Consider the following 15,795-nt stretch of genomic DNA (forward strand, 5'->3'; position numbering starts at 1 on the left):
GCGATGGGGGTAGGGGATGATGCCCTGACCAGGGCTGTCTATGAATACCTCTTGCCTTCTATTTAAACAAACCATGTCGGGGTTGGGGTAGGAGTGGGTCTCCTTTTATTTCTCTTCCCAATATGGCTGCACTGAACAAACCTCACTCCCCTTCCTGCTTTCCTCTATTAAGCTTGTCTTTGATTGGCCCTACTGAGGTTGAGTGGGCAAACCTGGCTTGTAAGGGTACTGTTAGTATGAAGACTCTGCCCCTAACACTGGTGGTTTTTTTGTTTGTTTGTTTGTTTGTTTTTGTTTTTGCTTTTTTTGTTTGTTTGTTTTTGTTTTGATATTTTTTGAGACAGGGTTTCTCTGTGTAGCTCTGGCTGTCCTGGAACTCACTTTGTAGACCAGGCTGGCCTCGAACTCAGAAATCCACCTGCCTCTGCCTCCCAAGTGCTGGGATTAAAGGCATGTGCCACCACTGCCCGGCTACCCCTAATGCTGGTTAACATGGCTTCTTTCCCAGCCTCAGCAGCTGCACCTTCACCCTGGGTAGACTTTTGACCTCTGACCTTGATGCCACCTACACACAGCTTTAGCCCATCTTATCAGAAGACACCACCAGAGTTCTCTACCAGCCCCTAATTCACTGCTCCATGGAGATTCACCACTGTAGCTAGAGGCTTCCATGCAGTCCTCTAGACAGCTTCCCCCAAACTTCCTCTGACTATAAAGGACACACAGGCACCTCACTCCAAGCCCACTCCATGGGCCTGTGCCCACGTGGCCCCCCTCCACCACCCTGCTTTGGGACTCCCTGCCCATCTCTGCCAAATCTGCAGGACAAAAATCCTCAGCAGTGTCTTGTTATTTTTGGAAAGCTCTGGGAACTGAATAAAGCATCGCCCATCTCCCTCGCTTCCGAACTGGGGGAAAGGAGATAAGGATGCTGTCATTTCTGGTACCCTTCCCCCGCTGGTGTGCCATTACACATGGGCTCCGACCTACTTCCCCCGTTGTCGCTTTGCTTCCTTAGCCTGCAGCCCCACGGTGGCAGGGATGGCTGCTCAGCTGGCGGGGGTGCAGAAGCTGCTTCTCCTTCCTTTGCCCGCCCTGCCCCAGTGCTGCTGACTCTCAGGCTCTTCAGTAACTCACACTTCTCCTGGCTCCTACGGACCCACACCCATGCTGACGCACCCTTCAGGGACAGGAGGGGAGGTCAGGTTTCCAGCGCATTTGAAGGGCTTCTCAGCTACACAGAAATACCCTACAGCTGAGCGGCAGAGAACATCTGGATGAGAGACATCTGGTTAATTAACAAGAGGTCACTGGTGCTTCTCTAGCAAGCAGGGATCTCAGCACAGGCCAGTTAGCTGAGGCAGGGAGTTACGGCTCATTCAGGGGGATGTTTCTGTAACCCGGAATGTCATGACAGCATCCTCTGAGAGACACGCCTTGTGAAAATGGTCACTTTGATCCCAGCACTTCCCTATGAGAGTGGCACCTGCCACCCCAACTCGGACTAATCTCCTAATGCACGTACACTAACCAATACGATATGACAAAATACCACAGCGGCAGATCCTAGCATGGCTCTCCATGGTCTCTCACAGCTTCTGTTCTCTCAGAACCCGGTTGCCTTTCGGACTAGCACTGCCTAGCTTGGCAGAGGAGGCGACAGTGCAGAGCGGAGCTGAACTAGCCTGGACCTGGTGCTGCTCCCTCCCCTATCAGCACAGCCCTCTTCCTGCTCTGAGAGGTGTGAGGAAGGCTGGAGGTGTGGGGTGGGGCTCAGCCTGAATGCACAGTGTCTACACACAGGGTTGGGGTCTCCCACTAAAGTCCGTGAATGCTTGTGTTCTTCAGATAACATGGCACAGTAGAACCCATGCAGAGCCCATGCAGAACCCATGCAGAGCCCATGCAGAACCCATGCAGAACCCATGCAGAACCCATGCAGGGCCCATGTAGAGCCCATGCAGAACCCATGCAGAGCCCATCAGAGCCCATGCAGAACCCATGCAGAACCCATGCAGGGCCCATGCAGAACCCATGTAGAACCCATGCAGGTTCTATGCAGAACCCATGAAGAGCCCATGCAGAACCCATGTAGAACCCATGCAGGTCCCATGCAGAACCCATGTAGAGACCATGCCGAGACCATGCAAAGTCCATGCAGAACTCCCTCTCTTGACTGACACCCAGTGTAGGGTAAACACTAAGAAACGGCTGTTTTCCTGCAGTTAGGTTGTAAGGACAAGAAATAAAGTCTGCTGATCTTCAATGTCCTTGCAACTCAGCACAGGCCTGTTTAGTCCTTTAAATATGAACCTCATGCTAGAACCCTGAAGGTGAGCTTGGGGTAAAGTTTCTAGACTTCTTTGTTCTTCCTGATATGACTACGCTGAATAAGTCTCCCCACTTTCTGCTTTTCTCTTTTGGTTGGTCTTTAGCTGGGCTACTGAGGACAAGTGGCCAAACTTGGCTTGAAAGGAGTCTGTCAGGGCCTTGCACAATGCACACATTTTTGTGTTTGTGCGTTGGTGTGTGTGTGTGTGTGTGTATGTGTGTGCGTGTGTGATGGCATGTGTGTAGGCAGATGTGCAGATATGCACACATATGCTGACAGCCAGATGGCATCAGGTGTTTTCCTCAGGAGTCCTCCTCATGCCTTTGGAAATGGCATCTCTCCCTGACTTGGAGCTTGATAAGCAGGCTAGGCCGGCCTCACCAGTGCTGGGATGATGGGTGTGCTCGCCCGCACCCAGCCCATGTATGCTGTGGCCCTGGGGATAACGTCTGGAGTTCGTTCTCTTGTTACTGTGAGAGCACTGGAGAGTGAACAGCTGGCTGGGCTTGGCAGCAAGCTCCTATAACTCAGTGAGCCACCTCACTGGCCCACATACCCAGATTTTTAAAAAGTGTCGGAGTACTGAACTCAGGTCCTTTTGTTTGCAAGACAACTGCTCCACCTGTACCATCTCCCCAGGCCTCGTCCTATTTCTGAGCCAGCATTGATTGAATCAACGGGAGCCTGGAGCCTGTTTATACAGAATGCAGACTCTGTATGGCTGGATGTGGTGGTGCATGCCTTTATATCTTAGCACTCAGGAGGCAGAGGCAGGAGGATTTCTGAGTCCCGTGCCAGGGCTAAATGGTGTCTACTTATTTGTTTTTTTTTTTTTTTAAGTGTGTGTGTGTGTGTGTGTGTGTGGTGTGCATGTATGTGTATGTTGAGGGGTCAATGGCAGGATTTAAAAATAAATCACAGCAACCACCAATAAACAACAATAACAACAACACTTTGTTTTGGTTTCACAAACACTGCAGCCACGTTAGTAGAAGGTTAAGCGCTGAGCCGCCTGTTTTGCGAGCGACTCAGACTCAGCAGCTGAGCCAGGCGCTCTGCTCCAGAGGGCGAGCCCATATCTACTTACGAGGATCTTGGTGGTGTAGGCGCTGTTGATGGCAATGGCGTTGACCAGCAGCTCCAGCGTCTTGGCATTGATGGAGCTGGGATCAGGGATCTCCTTGTAGTGCACGTCGCCGACATAGGCCTGTACCACGGTCATGCGGTTGGTGGTCAGCGTGCCTGTCTTGTCTGAGCAGATGGCTGTGGCGTTGCCCATAGTTTCACAGGCATCCAGGTGGCGCACCAGGTTGTTGTCTTTCATCATTTTCTAGAGAGTGGACAAGTGAGAGAGAAACCGAGAGAGAGAGAGAGAGAGAGAGAGAGAGAGAGAGAGAGAGAGAGAGAGAGAGGGAGGATTGCTTCTCTTATCCTCTGCACGGACAAATGACCTCTGGGCTCATTTAGCTTCTCATGTGGGCCTCCTTTTCATTAATCACTTGAGCTGTTTAAATTTTGGGTAGCTGAATTTATTAATTTTCACCACACAAGTCACCCATTTTCTGTTTTGGGAACAGGGTCTCACGCAGCACAGGTTGTCCTGGAACTAGCAACCCAGTCAAGGATGACCTTGAACTCGTGATCCTCCTGTCTCTATCTCCTAAGTGCTGAGATTGCAGGTGTGCTCAACCATACCTGGCTTCCTCTGTGTGTGTGCACGCACGCGGTGTCACCTGCGGATGTGCGAGATGATAAAAGGAGCCTCCTCTGTGGCTCTCTGCTTTCACCACTTAAGATGGAGTCTCTCCCTGAACCTGGAGCTCTCTGCTTTTTTGACTAGACTGACTGGCCAAGAAGCCCCAGTCAGTTACCTCCCAGTCTGCCTGCTCTGACTGTGGGGGCAGGGTGGGGGTCCAGGCACACACGGCCACACACAGCTGTTTACATGGGCCCTGAGAGTCTGAACTCAGGTCCTCAGGATCACACAGCAAGCACTCTTACCCACATAGCCACTGCTGTAATCCCCGATTAATACACACACACACACACACACACACACACACACACACACACACACGAGTGTACACACATACATACACAGAGAAAAGAGAAAAATTAAAGGCTAGTGAGATGGCCCAGCAGACTGTCATTTGCTGGGACCCAGATGGCGGAAGGAACGAACTGACTCTCTTAAGTTATCCTCTGATGCCCAAAGTGCACTGTGACATGCGTGTGCACATGCATGGGCACACATGTATACACTAAATGTAATGCAAAAGAAGATGCACGTAAGTTACTACACGTTTAATACAAAAGAAAATACGTGTCTTATTTATCAACTTCTCTTCCTTTTTAAATTTATAGCACTACCCTACTGGATCAATTAGCATTTATTTCCTTCTATGTGCCTTTCTTTCTGACCCAGTTCTATACTCCCAACTTCTAGATTGTCCCACAAGAGATGAAAATGACATCATTCTCAGGCAGGCCCTGCTGAGCCCATGTCACAGGAGAAATTTTTGTTCCTAGAGGCAAATTCAAGTGGAGTCTGTGCCAGTGGATTTGGTTTCCTTCATTCTTGTCCCCCCGCCCCCAACAGTAACCCTTTATTACAATGTTAAAAGAGTACCCTTGGATCTTTTAAATCGGTACTTACTTTACTAAAATGGAATATTGGTAGAATAAAAGGCTATTGTGTTTCCTTTCATATAACTCCCCATAGTAGCTCCAGTAAGTGGACAGTGGCCAGCTGATCAATGGCCATCTGAGTTTGCAACATGCTTGCCAGTCTGTTTTCTGGGATTGTTCTATAAGGATCCCAGGAGACCTTTGAGGAGCCTGGAAATCCACTTTGCAATTGACAAATTCCAGGCAAAGTGAACTGAGCAAGATCACCCGTGTGGTGAGAGTGAAGACTGGAGTTGGGGTCCAGCTCAGCCTAACCTACCAGCTCCTCCATCTAACCTACCAGCTCCTCCACCTAACCTACCAGCTCAGCCTAACCTACCAGCTCAGCCTAACCTACCAGCTCAGCCTAACCTACCAGCTCAGCCTAACCTACCAGCTCCTCCACCTAACCTACCAGCTCAGCCTAGCCCACCAGCCTGGCCTACCCTGGCAGTCTGGCTCATTCTACACACCAGTCCACCTGCCCTACTGAAGGAGCATCAGCCCTTTTAGAATCTCTTTTTGGAAGCTAGGTGTGGAGACACATTCCAGCACTTGGGAGATAGAGGCAGGAGGATTGTTGTTAAGTTCAAGGCCAGCCTGGGCTGTTCAGTGAACCTCTATAACCAACAAAACAAAATTCAAAACAAAACACACAAAAGTCTCTTATCTGGACTGTCCAGCATGGCAGTTGCTGAGGATGAGGGACACTTAAAATGTGGTCCAAAGTGCGCGAGAGATACCAGATTTTAAAGACATTATCAAACAGTAACCAAAGGTAGCATTCCTTGAGCTGATTACATTCTTGGATTGTTGATAATTTGGATGTAAGTGTGAGTAAATCTGTATGATTAAGGTTAACGCTACCTGTTTCTGAGACAAGGTCTCCTGGATTTCATGCTGACCTTGAACTTGCTGTGTTCAAGGTGACCTTGACCTTCTCATTTTCCTGCCCCACTTCACAAGTATTGGGGTCACAGTTTGTGTATTTCCATGCCTGGTTTATGTGGCACTGGGGATCAAATCCAGAGCCACTTGCATGCTAGGGTAGCGCTCCTACCGCCGAGCTATACTCTCCCCAGTCACGCTTTAAGCTCCACTCCTAGGTGTGGATATCCCTGCCCAAACGCGTGTAACTGGAGGTTAGAGACTGACATTAGGCGGCTTAGAAAAGCCTTGTTTTTTTGAGACAGGGTCTCTCGCGGAACCTAGAACTTGCCACGTCAGTTAGGCCATCTTTCAGGATCTGCCTGTGTGGCTCCCTTCTGAACTGGGGTCACAGTGGTGGGGTGACAGGTACATGTTTCCAGGCCTGACCTTTATATGGGTGCTGGGATCTGATCTTGGGTTTTCACATTTACACAGCAAGCACTTTACACACAGAGACAGCTCTTGGCCCAGTTTTTTTTTTTTTCTTAAAGCCAGTTAAATTGAGGCATTTAAAATGACACGGCTGGATTGCGTGATATTCCTGTTGAGAGGAACGGATACACCTATGTGCTAACTACTGTGCTTCTGTGGCTTTGCCAGTCACATGACCAGAGATGACCAAAGGTGCCAGAGATAAAAACTTCAGAAGATTCTCAGGCTTAGCGCTGTTGATTCATGATGTCCCCAAACCAGCTTTGTCGAGCTTCACAGAGACCCTAGCTCCCTGGTGTGGCAGTGGGGACCCTCATGGTTGTGTAAGAGTTATCCTTGCCAGGCAGGCCCTGGGCCCTTGGGGAGCACTGTGTTGTGACCTGTTTGGGCTTTGGTTTGTTGGAGGGGGTTTCTTTGAGAACTGTAAGAGAGGGAGCTGATTAGCACTGTACCCCTTACACAGAACTGCCACTTGCTGGCCCCTGTGGGAGAGCACCCTCTATATGGAATTACACCACAGGGTGCAGCCCAAACTCTGGCTGGGAAGCTGACACTCGCCTTGTCCTCTGGCTGAGTTGCCAACATCTCAGAGTGAAAGCCTTTTCAGTGATATCTTGGTGTTGAGACCCTGGGAAAGTGGAATCCCCATCTCTATCCAAAAGGATGGAAAACTCCAAGGAAAAGGAAGCACGTGAGCAGGTAGGACAATCTGGTAATGGTACACTGGGCCAGATTTGCAGCATGTGGGGTCTCTGATAGCCACTGCATCAGCAGGTACATGGGTGCTTAGGGAAGGTCCTAGAGTCCCACTTGGCCAGCAAAAATCCTAGTGGTACGCCACTTAAATCCTCCTGTGTTTTCAGCAACCCCTACCTGAAGGGTAGTGGCTTCCTGTGTGCTTTTGCTCATGCATTCCGCACCTTTGGGCATGACCTGTTGGGTTTGGTGAGATGGGGTTGTCTTCTGCCTTGTACAATGATGTCTTGCAAGCACTGTGGCCTCAGGCTTGCCAATTAAGTGATCTATCACTGAGCCACCCTCCAGTCCCATTTTATTTTGTAAGTCTGAGCTGTCAATACAGATTTAGAGAGTTTACAGTAGGTATAGATTTTTGGCTTCTTTTTGAAAAAAAAATTCTGAAGGTCTGGCCAGCCCAGGCTGCATCCCCACAAAGCCATGCGTTGCGGGGTCTGAACAATGAGGGATCCTGTGTGGTCAGGGCCTTGCTCTTGGCTTGCTTCATGCTTCTGAAGGGGTCTGAATTTGGGGGACTAGCCCACACACTCTCTCCAAGTCCAAGTTGCAGTCACACCCTTTGTAGCCCATCTGCAAGTACTAGCGCCACGCCCTCCCTTGTTCCCTGACAGTCCCAGCTGGGACTGCTTCAGGTGTCCAACACTGCTCTTTTCTCTTACCTTCACAGAATAGGCCAGTGAGATGGTGACAGCCAGAGGGAGGCCCTCGGGCACAGCGACCACCAGCACCGTCACACCGATGATGAAGAACTTGACAAAGTACTGTACGTAGACAGGTGTGCACTCCGTCAGCCATGGCTTCTTGTTGACCACGAAGGTGTCCACCGTGAAGTAGAGCACCAGGATGATCACCGTGATGGCCGACATCACCAGGCCTGTGACATGGGGACACCTGCTCAGAGGGCTCCCGGAGTGGGGGTGACATGTTCACAGCTAATCTGCTAGCTGCTTTTCCTTGCTTTGTGGCCAGGGGCCTTGCTTTGATTCTCAGAGAGCGCCAGTCGCCTCTTCTGTACAATGAGGCATAGGGGGAAGATTTCCTTCCTGGGGTTTTGTAATGCTCACGTGGAAATGCAGGTAAAGTGCCTAGCATGGTGCCTGCCCACACGACACTCAGCTACACTGGAAGCACGTGGCCAGGGAACACATGAGGACATCAAGAGCCACTCTATATGGCTGCCACACTATAAAGAGGGAAGGCAGAATCTTTTACTCATTCACTGAACAAGCACCTTTGAGCATCTGTGATGTAGCAGGTACATAGTGCTTCCTCATCGAGGACACAGCGATCTAGCAGCAACAAAGACAGCCACCATTGTATGTGCTACCATGATAGACATGGATTGTTGCTGTGAGAAAAAACGCCAGGAAGTCATGGCAGAAGATGTGGCTGCTGTAGTTAGCATGACCAGGGTGTCATCTTAGAGGGGGTGCTATTTGAAAAGACATCAGGAATATGTGCTATTCTCAGGGAGAGTGTCCCAGGTGGGGGGAACAGAGGCTCAGATAGGGATATGGCTGGCTAGGAATGCTGTAACTCAAAAGATACACTTGGTTTTTGGGGTCCCCCCTGCTAGATCGGTGTGCCTATTCCTGACCTGCCTCAGTTGCCCACAGAGGTATGCCTACCAGCTTCCTCTGATGGAGGAGGGGTGACGGTTAGGGCCTGTGGGTACAACCTCCCCAGATGCTCAAGGCCCAGGCAGCTCTGCATGGTGGGGGTGCTCTGTCACGTAACTTGTGGTCTACATGGTGGAGGTCCTTTGTCATGTAACTTGTGGTCTAGGGGTCCCATGAGATGAAACAAAGACTAGGAATTCTCCATAATTGTCAAAACTCTGGCTTTTCACTATCTCCGAGATGCATTTCTTGCTTAGCAGACACAGCTTGGAGTTGCCCATCAATAAATCCCTGGACACCAGGGATTCTGCCTCAGAGGGAGGCAGTGGAAGGCGGGGATGCTTTGTCCCTGGCAGGGTGGATTGGGGACTGAGGTGCTCAGAGGCCAAGAGGTTGCCATCACTTAGTTTCTTGGCCCTTTAGTGCCACACTCTACTGTGGAGTCACTTGCCTCTGAGAGCAACAGCAGAGAAGGGGGAAATCCCTGGGCCCATAGCTCCCTATGCTAGCTAGCTCCAGCTGTGGAGTGTCAGAGCCTGGCTCTATCCCTGCTCGACAGCCGCAGGGGCGGGAGCCAAGCTCTGGCAGCCTAGAGAGCTGTCACCAGGTTTAAATATAGACCGCTGAGCCTATAATTTGCAGCTGTCCCCTGCTGTGCTGTCTTTAATTAGAAATGGAGACAGCCACAGAGGCCTCGGTAGCCAGGTGGGAGGTCTTGCCTTTCATCCACCCTCAGTGCAAGGGGAGGTCAAGGCTGTGCTGCAGGGCTGGGGCTCACCTTGCAGCTGGCCCGGGAGACTGCCACAGCTATCACCTGCAGCTAACATCTCAGTTGGGAAGTCTGGATTGCTCGCTGGAGCTCAGATAAGTCCTTCTGCAAGGACTCCTGGCTCTGCCCCCAACCCCTTCAGCCCTCCTTCTTCACTATAGCTAAGGTGGGCATTATCAAATCCAAATCTATTCTGGCTCTCTCTTGCTGTTACCTCTTCCATATTTCCCCACTGTTCTCAGGATAAAGTCTTTGCCGCCGTGTCTATGCCACTTTAGGCCATACAGGGTATGTCTGCCTCCATATAAGCCACAGGCTAAGTCCCCTGTCTACACAGCCACCTTTAATTCTCAAAGCAACCTGCCTTCCTGAGACAAAAACTGGAGATTTACAGAAGAGTAGACAGGGACTCAGAGGCGGGGAAAGCTGCCATGGCAAATCCTCAGAACTGTGCTGTGGCAGACTGTATGCAGAGAGGGGCTTTGTCTATCCAGAGCAGGGCAGGCTTCCAGGACCATTGGAATCAAGGTAGAGGGCAGAATGGGGCAGGGGTTGGAAGGAAGGTCCCTGCTGTGAACTCACCTGCCTTGCCTATCTGCACAGCCAGCTTGGTGAGCTTGCCCTGAAGCACCGACTTCTCCTTCTTGTGCATGTTGGCTTTCTTCTTGTCATCTGCATCGCCGCCCTCTGCGCTCTTCAGAGGCTGCATCTCCATAGCAGCTGCCCCATCCTGCTGCTTGGCTGTACGGGCAGAGCATGCACATGCACACAGACACACACATGCGGGTTAGCCTATCAGCCGGGATGCTTCGCACCCACCCTGCCTGCCCAGGAGGAATGCTGGTTGCCCCATCTAGGCCCCGCATGGCTGGCAACGAAGCCTCGGATGGGACCTGCCCCTTCCAGCTGCAGTGTCTGGGTCCCCGTAGCACCTGGGACCTGGGATCAGAGATACATTTGGGATTTTATAGGATAGGGCTCTACCCTGGATTCCCAGAAGGACAGGGCTGAACCAAGACCCCACCCTGCATGGGCCCTTGGCCCTCTTACAATCAGATAGAAAGAGAGGGCCCCCCCTGGGCATTCTTGAGGCCAAGTTGTTGGGTTGCTAGGAAGGACACAAAACATGGCTTAAAAAGAAAGTAAGGTGTCCCAGGCACAAGTGCCAAGTTCCCATTTCCGGTCAAGGGATCCTTGTCATTGTGGGATAGCCAGAAGGACCCGTGGCTCTTTTGAGCAGAGACCAGCCAAGCCTCCACCTGTAATAGTCTCTAAGAGCCAACTTCCAGGCCCCAACTGAAAGGTAGGCTTGGGAGATCCTGACCCTGGTACATCCTCTACCTCACTATGACACCTATTTATCTTACCCAGTACAATGAGAATCATGGCTGCACCCCAAAAGATGCCAGAGCTCCCCACAGGCGTGGGCGCATCTGCCTCTGGCCCCAGCGAATTCCTATCTCTGTGTGACGCTAGCCCCATGGCTGCAGTTACCTTTGCTCTGGCTGCTGTCGGCACTGCCATCCTGCATTTTACCTACACAACAGAGAATTTCAACAGACAACAGGCAGCACGGGTCATCACGAGGACGCAACAGACCACAGACACGCATGTCACAGTCAGGATGGGCTAAGGTGCTCAGGGAGGCTCAGGACATCTGGAATGAGGGCCAGTCTGGCCATCGTGTGAGCCACAGGGGCTGTGGGGGCGCAAGGGCTCTTGGTTCTCTTTGGGGCTGCTTGTGGGGGGTTTTTGTTGGAATGACCTTGGCCTGCAGTGATTTATAGATGAAAAGAATGATCTGGAAAGCCAAAGGAACCAGAGTCTGCACACAGACAGCAGAGGGAGGCTCCCAGATCCCCAGACTGAACCTGGCATGATGCTTATGGCTGAAAGGAGGAAAAGAGAAATGTTCGAGTCTTCCTTCCTCCCTCTCCCTTCCTTCTTTTCTCCCTCCCATCCCCTCGCAGTAATAAGGATTTGAATGTACGGCTTTGTGTATCCTAGGCAGATACTCTACCACTGTGCTGTAACCCTGACCCCTCTTATGCTTTATTTTAGTAGAGACAAGATCTTGCTAAATATCTTAGGCTGTCCTGGAACTCATGGTCCTCCTGGTTTGCCTTTTAGCTATATCACTTTCATTTTCCAGAGAGAGAGAGAGAGAGAGGAGAGAGAGAGAGAGAAGAGAGAGAGAAGAGAGAGAGAGAGAGAATCAGTTTTCTAGGATGGAGGAATGGAGGGTCATCAGGTCCCTTTGTTTTGGGCTGGGCGGGGCAGACTGTTCTTCTGAAGGATATGATGCTAAGACACTGAGGACACCCCTGCCTAAAATCCTGCCGAGTATACATGGCACAGGGTGAGCAAGGGGTCCCCAGAAATGGTCACTGAAGGTCTGTGGGAATGTCCTCGTCCTGGGAGGAAGCCACTGGTCCCTGGAAAAGAGGTCTTAAGCAGTAGCTCCAGCTTCACAGACAGGCTAGCAGGATCCAGTGACTATACTGGGTGCTCCTGGTCATGCCAGGGCCTGATGCTGCCCAGGATGGTGGAAGGGCTGGGTGTCGGGCTGTTTTCCTGCCATCGGTGCTCGCTGGGAACCCCTGCCCTAGCCTGGGCCACTGTGGGCATGCGTGGGGGTTGCTGCTTCTTTCAGCTGTGCCTTCCTGTCCACTAGGCCTGCATCATCCACTAAAATTTCCTCCAGCTTTGGTCCCTCAGGCCGGGTGGGGGAAGGGTATCTACCCATGGTATCTACTGCCAATGTCACCAGGCTCTAGATTCACATGGTCTTCAAGCCTTCATCCACTACAGTGGTTTTCAACCATTCTAATACTGTAACCCTTTGTCTCCTCACTACTTCACAACTGTCATGTTGCTACTGTTGTGAAGGGGTCACATGACCAACAGGTCAAGAAACACTGCTGTAGTGTTTATTACTGCCTCTTCTGAGAAGGATGCTCCTTGTTAGACTCCCATCTATAGAGGAGAAACTGAGGATCCAAGAGGGAGGTGACTGTTAAGGCAGTGTGCTTTGGCGTGTGAATATTTCAATGCTGTTATTTCCCTCTGCCAAGACTCCTCTGAGCCCAGGGCAGGGGGCTCGTGGTGGCACTGTGAAGGGTTCCTGAGACTTTCGTCTCAACACCAACCAGCTGTGTGGCTTTGCTGCTTCTAGTCCATTCCCACCTCGGCACGGTGGGGTGATATAGCTAAACTCGGGGAGCACCTGGGGTTTTAGGTTTTTATTCATAACAGCCACTTCCAGAGTCCAGCCTTCAGCTGGCTGAAGACATTCCTGCAAGTGTCAGGTCTTGTCAGGCCCTGCAAGGTCAGGGGAGAGGAACTGTCAACATTTTAATTTTATAGATGAGAAAGCTGAGGCCGATGGAAGTCCAGAGGTATCTTGTCTTCACAGAACACCTCTAAATTAGCCCTGCAGCCTTGAGATTATCTTGCTGCTGTCACTGACTGTGGATGCTTGGTGGGTAACTCAGACAGGCCAGCTCACTAATCGCTACCCATAACTCTCATCAGAGGGCTTCAAACCCACCTGGGGTTTCAGGATAAAGACTCTTCTGGTCCTACTGTAAGATGCTTTCTTTTGGATTAAAAACAGCATGAAGAAAAGCTCTTTCTTTCTTTCTTTCTTTCTTTCTTTCTTTCTTTCTTTCTTTCTTTCTTTCTTTCTTTCTTTCTTTCTTTCCTTTTTAAGAGAAAAGAATAACGGGAAATAATTATTTTTTGTTTCTTATAATAATTTCACTAACTGGGTTAAGGGGTGTCAGAGGACTGGGTTCTCAGAAGCACCTCTGGAATGCTAGAAGGGCTGTTTTTACCTCATATTACCAGATGCCCTAGCTGCTGCGTGTAGCCATTAAAGCTAACTATTCTCTCTTTTATTGCTATAGCGATTACACAGCTAGACAAATAATCACCATTGCATACACTGGAGGAAGGGAGCAGTATCTGGGAGCGCTTTGCTGCAGATGGCCTGTTTTGTCAGAAGCAAGGGACTTATTTGAGGCTCTTATTAAACTGGTGTCCACCTAGCCCTGCATTGTACTGTGGCAGCCCTCATTAGGGACCCGGAAGACGGGCTAGAGGATAAGGGAGAGAGGAACAAGGAGAGGGGGTGAGTGAGGTCTATCAGGATCTCTTCTGCATATGTTCTAGATGGACTTATCTTGAACCTGGAAGATTCCTGGACAGCTGACAATAAACAAGCTTCGGTGGGGATGGGTTGCAGGCTAGGGGACCTAGGAAAGGTCACTTCTCTTTTCTTCCCTGTGAAATGGGCCCATGGCAGCCAGAGGGATGCTGAGGAAAACTACCTGCCGAGCACTCTGTTTCGATTGATGTGCATGAGTGTAAAAGGAAACAATGAAATAAAAACAGTGACTATGATGCTGTCAGGAAGGGCAGACACCCCACCTTTCGGATGTGGAACCGAGGAGGGTCACAGTTAGCGAACCACTGCCACCATTTTTGTGGCTGTTGCTTTTTTCTTCCCTGTATCACCAAAGTTTGGCTCAGAGAAAGGAGGTGAGATTGTAGTGGGTTCTCTCTCATTTCCCAGCCTCAGCCACCGGCTCTCTGTGCATCCTTCCAGAGTCTGAACAGTGTTACAGTTCAAATTCTCATTTGTTGGCCTGAATTGGGGTCTGATGACCTGCCTGCCTGCCTGCCTGCTGTTTTTCCTTCCTTCCTTCCTTCCTTCCTTCCTTCCTTCCTTCCTTCCTTCCTTCCTTCCTTCCTTCCTTCCTTCCTTCCTCCCTCCCTCCCTCCCTCCCTCCCTCCCTCCCTTCCTTCCTTCCTTCCTTCCTTCTTTCCTTCCCAGAGTCTTCTGATCATAGAATACCATGGACCCTGTCTATGCTAAGCAAATGCCCGGCCACTGAGCTAGGTCCCTGGCCACTGAGATCTTTCACATAGGACCCTACTCTGTAGCCTAGGCTGGTCTCAAATTTAGGATGTTCTCATCTGCTAGGATGTCTGTCTCCTAAGTGTTAGAATTATAGATTCATATCACCACATCAGGGCCCTCAAATGTCTTTAATTAGAGGATCATTTTCCTGGGGATGGGGAAATCTCTTAATTTCCTTGGAAAACCTATAAGACACACTTCATTGTGGAATGACCTCTAAGAACATTGTTGGAACAACCTCTAAGAACATCATTGTGGAGTGTATATCTGTGTGCCACAAGTGTGCCTGGAGGTCAGAGAGGGTGCTGGATCCTCTGTGCTTGTGTGTGAGGAGCTATGGGCAGTGTTGAGCAGCATGTGGTGAGAGACTGGAGCTCTTATGTTGTTGTTTTGTTTGGAGATGGGAGTCTATGTAGCCCTGGTTGTCCTGGAACTCACTATGTAGATCAGGCTGGCCTTGGGCTTACAGATATCCACCTGCTTCTGCCTTCCAAGTGCTGGGATTAAAGAAGTCAGCTTCCACACTGGGATTAGACTAGTGTCCTAATTTCCTTGAATCTCATTCTTTTCATTCTTCATAGTCAGACAAAGCCTGTGTCACTGGGCCTTCAGGAAGATGAAAGAGATAGAGAACAGGAAACAATAGTGCAGTGTCACTTGAGAAACCAAAGCTCCTTATCCTCTCTGTGGGTTCTGGCTGCAGCCTGTAAGGGAAACTCCCTTTCTTCTGGAACTGGCTGCTGGGGATGATGCCTGTATACTTGTCTCCTAGGGAAAGTGAGTCCTTGGTTCCCTCTAACTCAGCTGTGGGCTTGCCCATGCTGGCTCTTTCTGTCACCTCTCAGCCACCCCTCCCTGCTGCTCGACACCACCCACAGCCCCAGCTGCCTTTCTTCCTCCTCCTGGGCTTGAAATAGACCCATACTAGAATTAGCAACTGCTTGCAGAGGTGCCTTGTGCAGCCCCTGACATCTTCTGGGTGGGTCTCTCGGTCGCTTAGAAAGCAGGTAGGTTGGCTAGAGGTGTAGTGTGTAGGTTGGGAGGATGGGGTGGGTCAGGGTATCTACATCCTGCAGGAGGAGTGGGAAGTGAACCACAGATGGATAAGAAACACGTCCAGCACTCAGTGATGGACACTTCTGGCCCTTGCCTTGGCTTCTTTGGTAGTATATTCACAGCCAAACCCTAATGTCTCCAGCATCCAGGCATGGCCCAGGTGGTTACCACAGGACCTAACAGGGACACAGGCAGTGTCTGACGATGGTGGTCAGTGGAGATCCCTAGAGCGAGTGGTTACAATCCTCCATGGTTGTGTATGAGGAAAGAGTGAGAAAGACCCAGGGACATGGGCCGCCACCCCAACTGC

At 50.5% G+C, this 15,795-nt stretch overlaps 1 protein-coding gene across 1 annotated transcript in view; it reads right to left on the reverse strand.

Annotated features, from left to right (window-relative positions):
- Atp2b2 (ATPase plasma membrane Ca2+ transporting 2) overlaps positions 1–15,795 on the reverse strand; it is a 98,346-nt gene that overhangs the window by 40,485 nt on the left and 42,066 nt on the right. The window contains exons 6-9 of the mRNA XM_052172890.1: positions 11,000–11,041; positions 10,088–10,246; positions 7,777–7,991; positions 3,420–3,662 (exon numbers count right to left, since the gene is read on the reverse strand). Of these exons, the coding sequence (XP_052028850.1) occupies positions 3,420–3,662; positions 7,777–7,991; positions 10,088–10,246; positions 11,000–11,041 (659 nt within the window). The remainder of the gene's footprint in view (positions 1–3,419; positions 3,663–7,776; positions 7,992–10,087; positions 10,247–10,999; positions 11,042–15,795) is intronic.

This window comes from Apodemus sylvaticus, chromosome 2 (assembly GCF_947179515.1).
Source record: "Apodemus sylvaticus chromosome 2, mApoSyl1.1, whole genome shotgun sequence".
In the NCBI taxonomy this organism is placed as follows: domain Eukaryota; kingdom Metazoa; phylum Chordata; class Mammalia; order Rodentia; family Muridae; genus Apodemus; species Apodemus sylvaticus.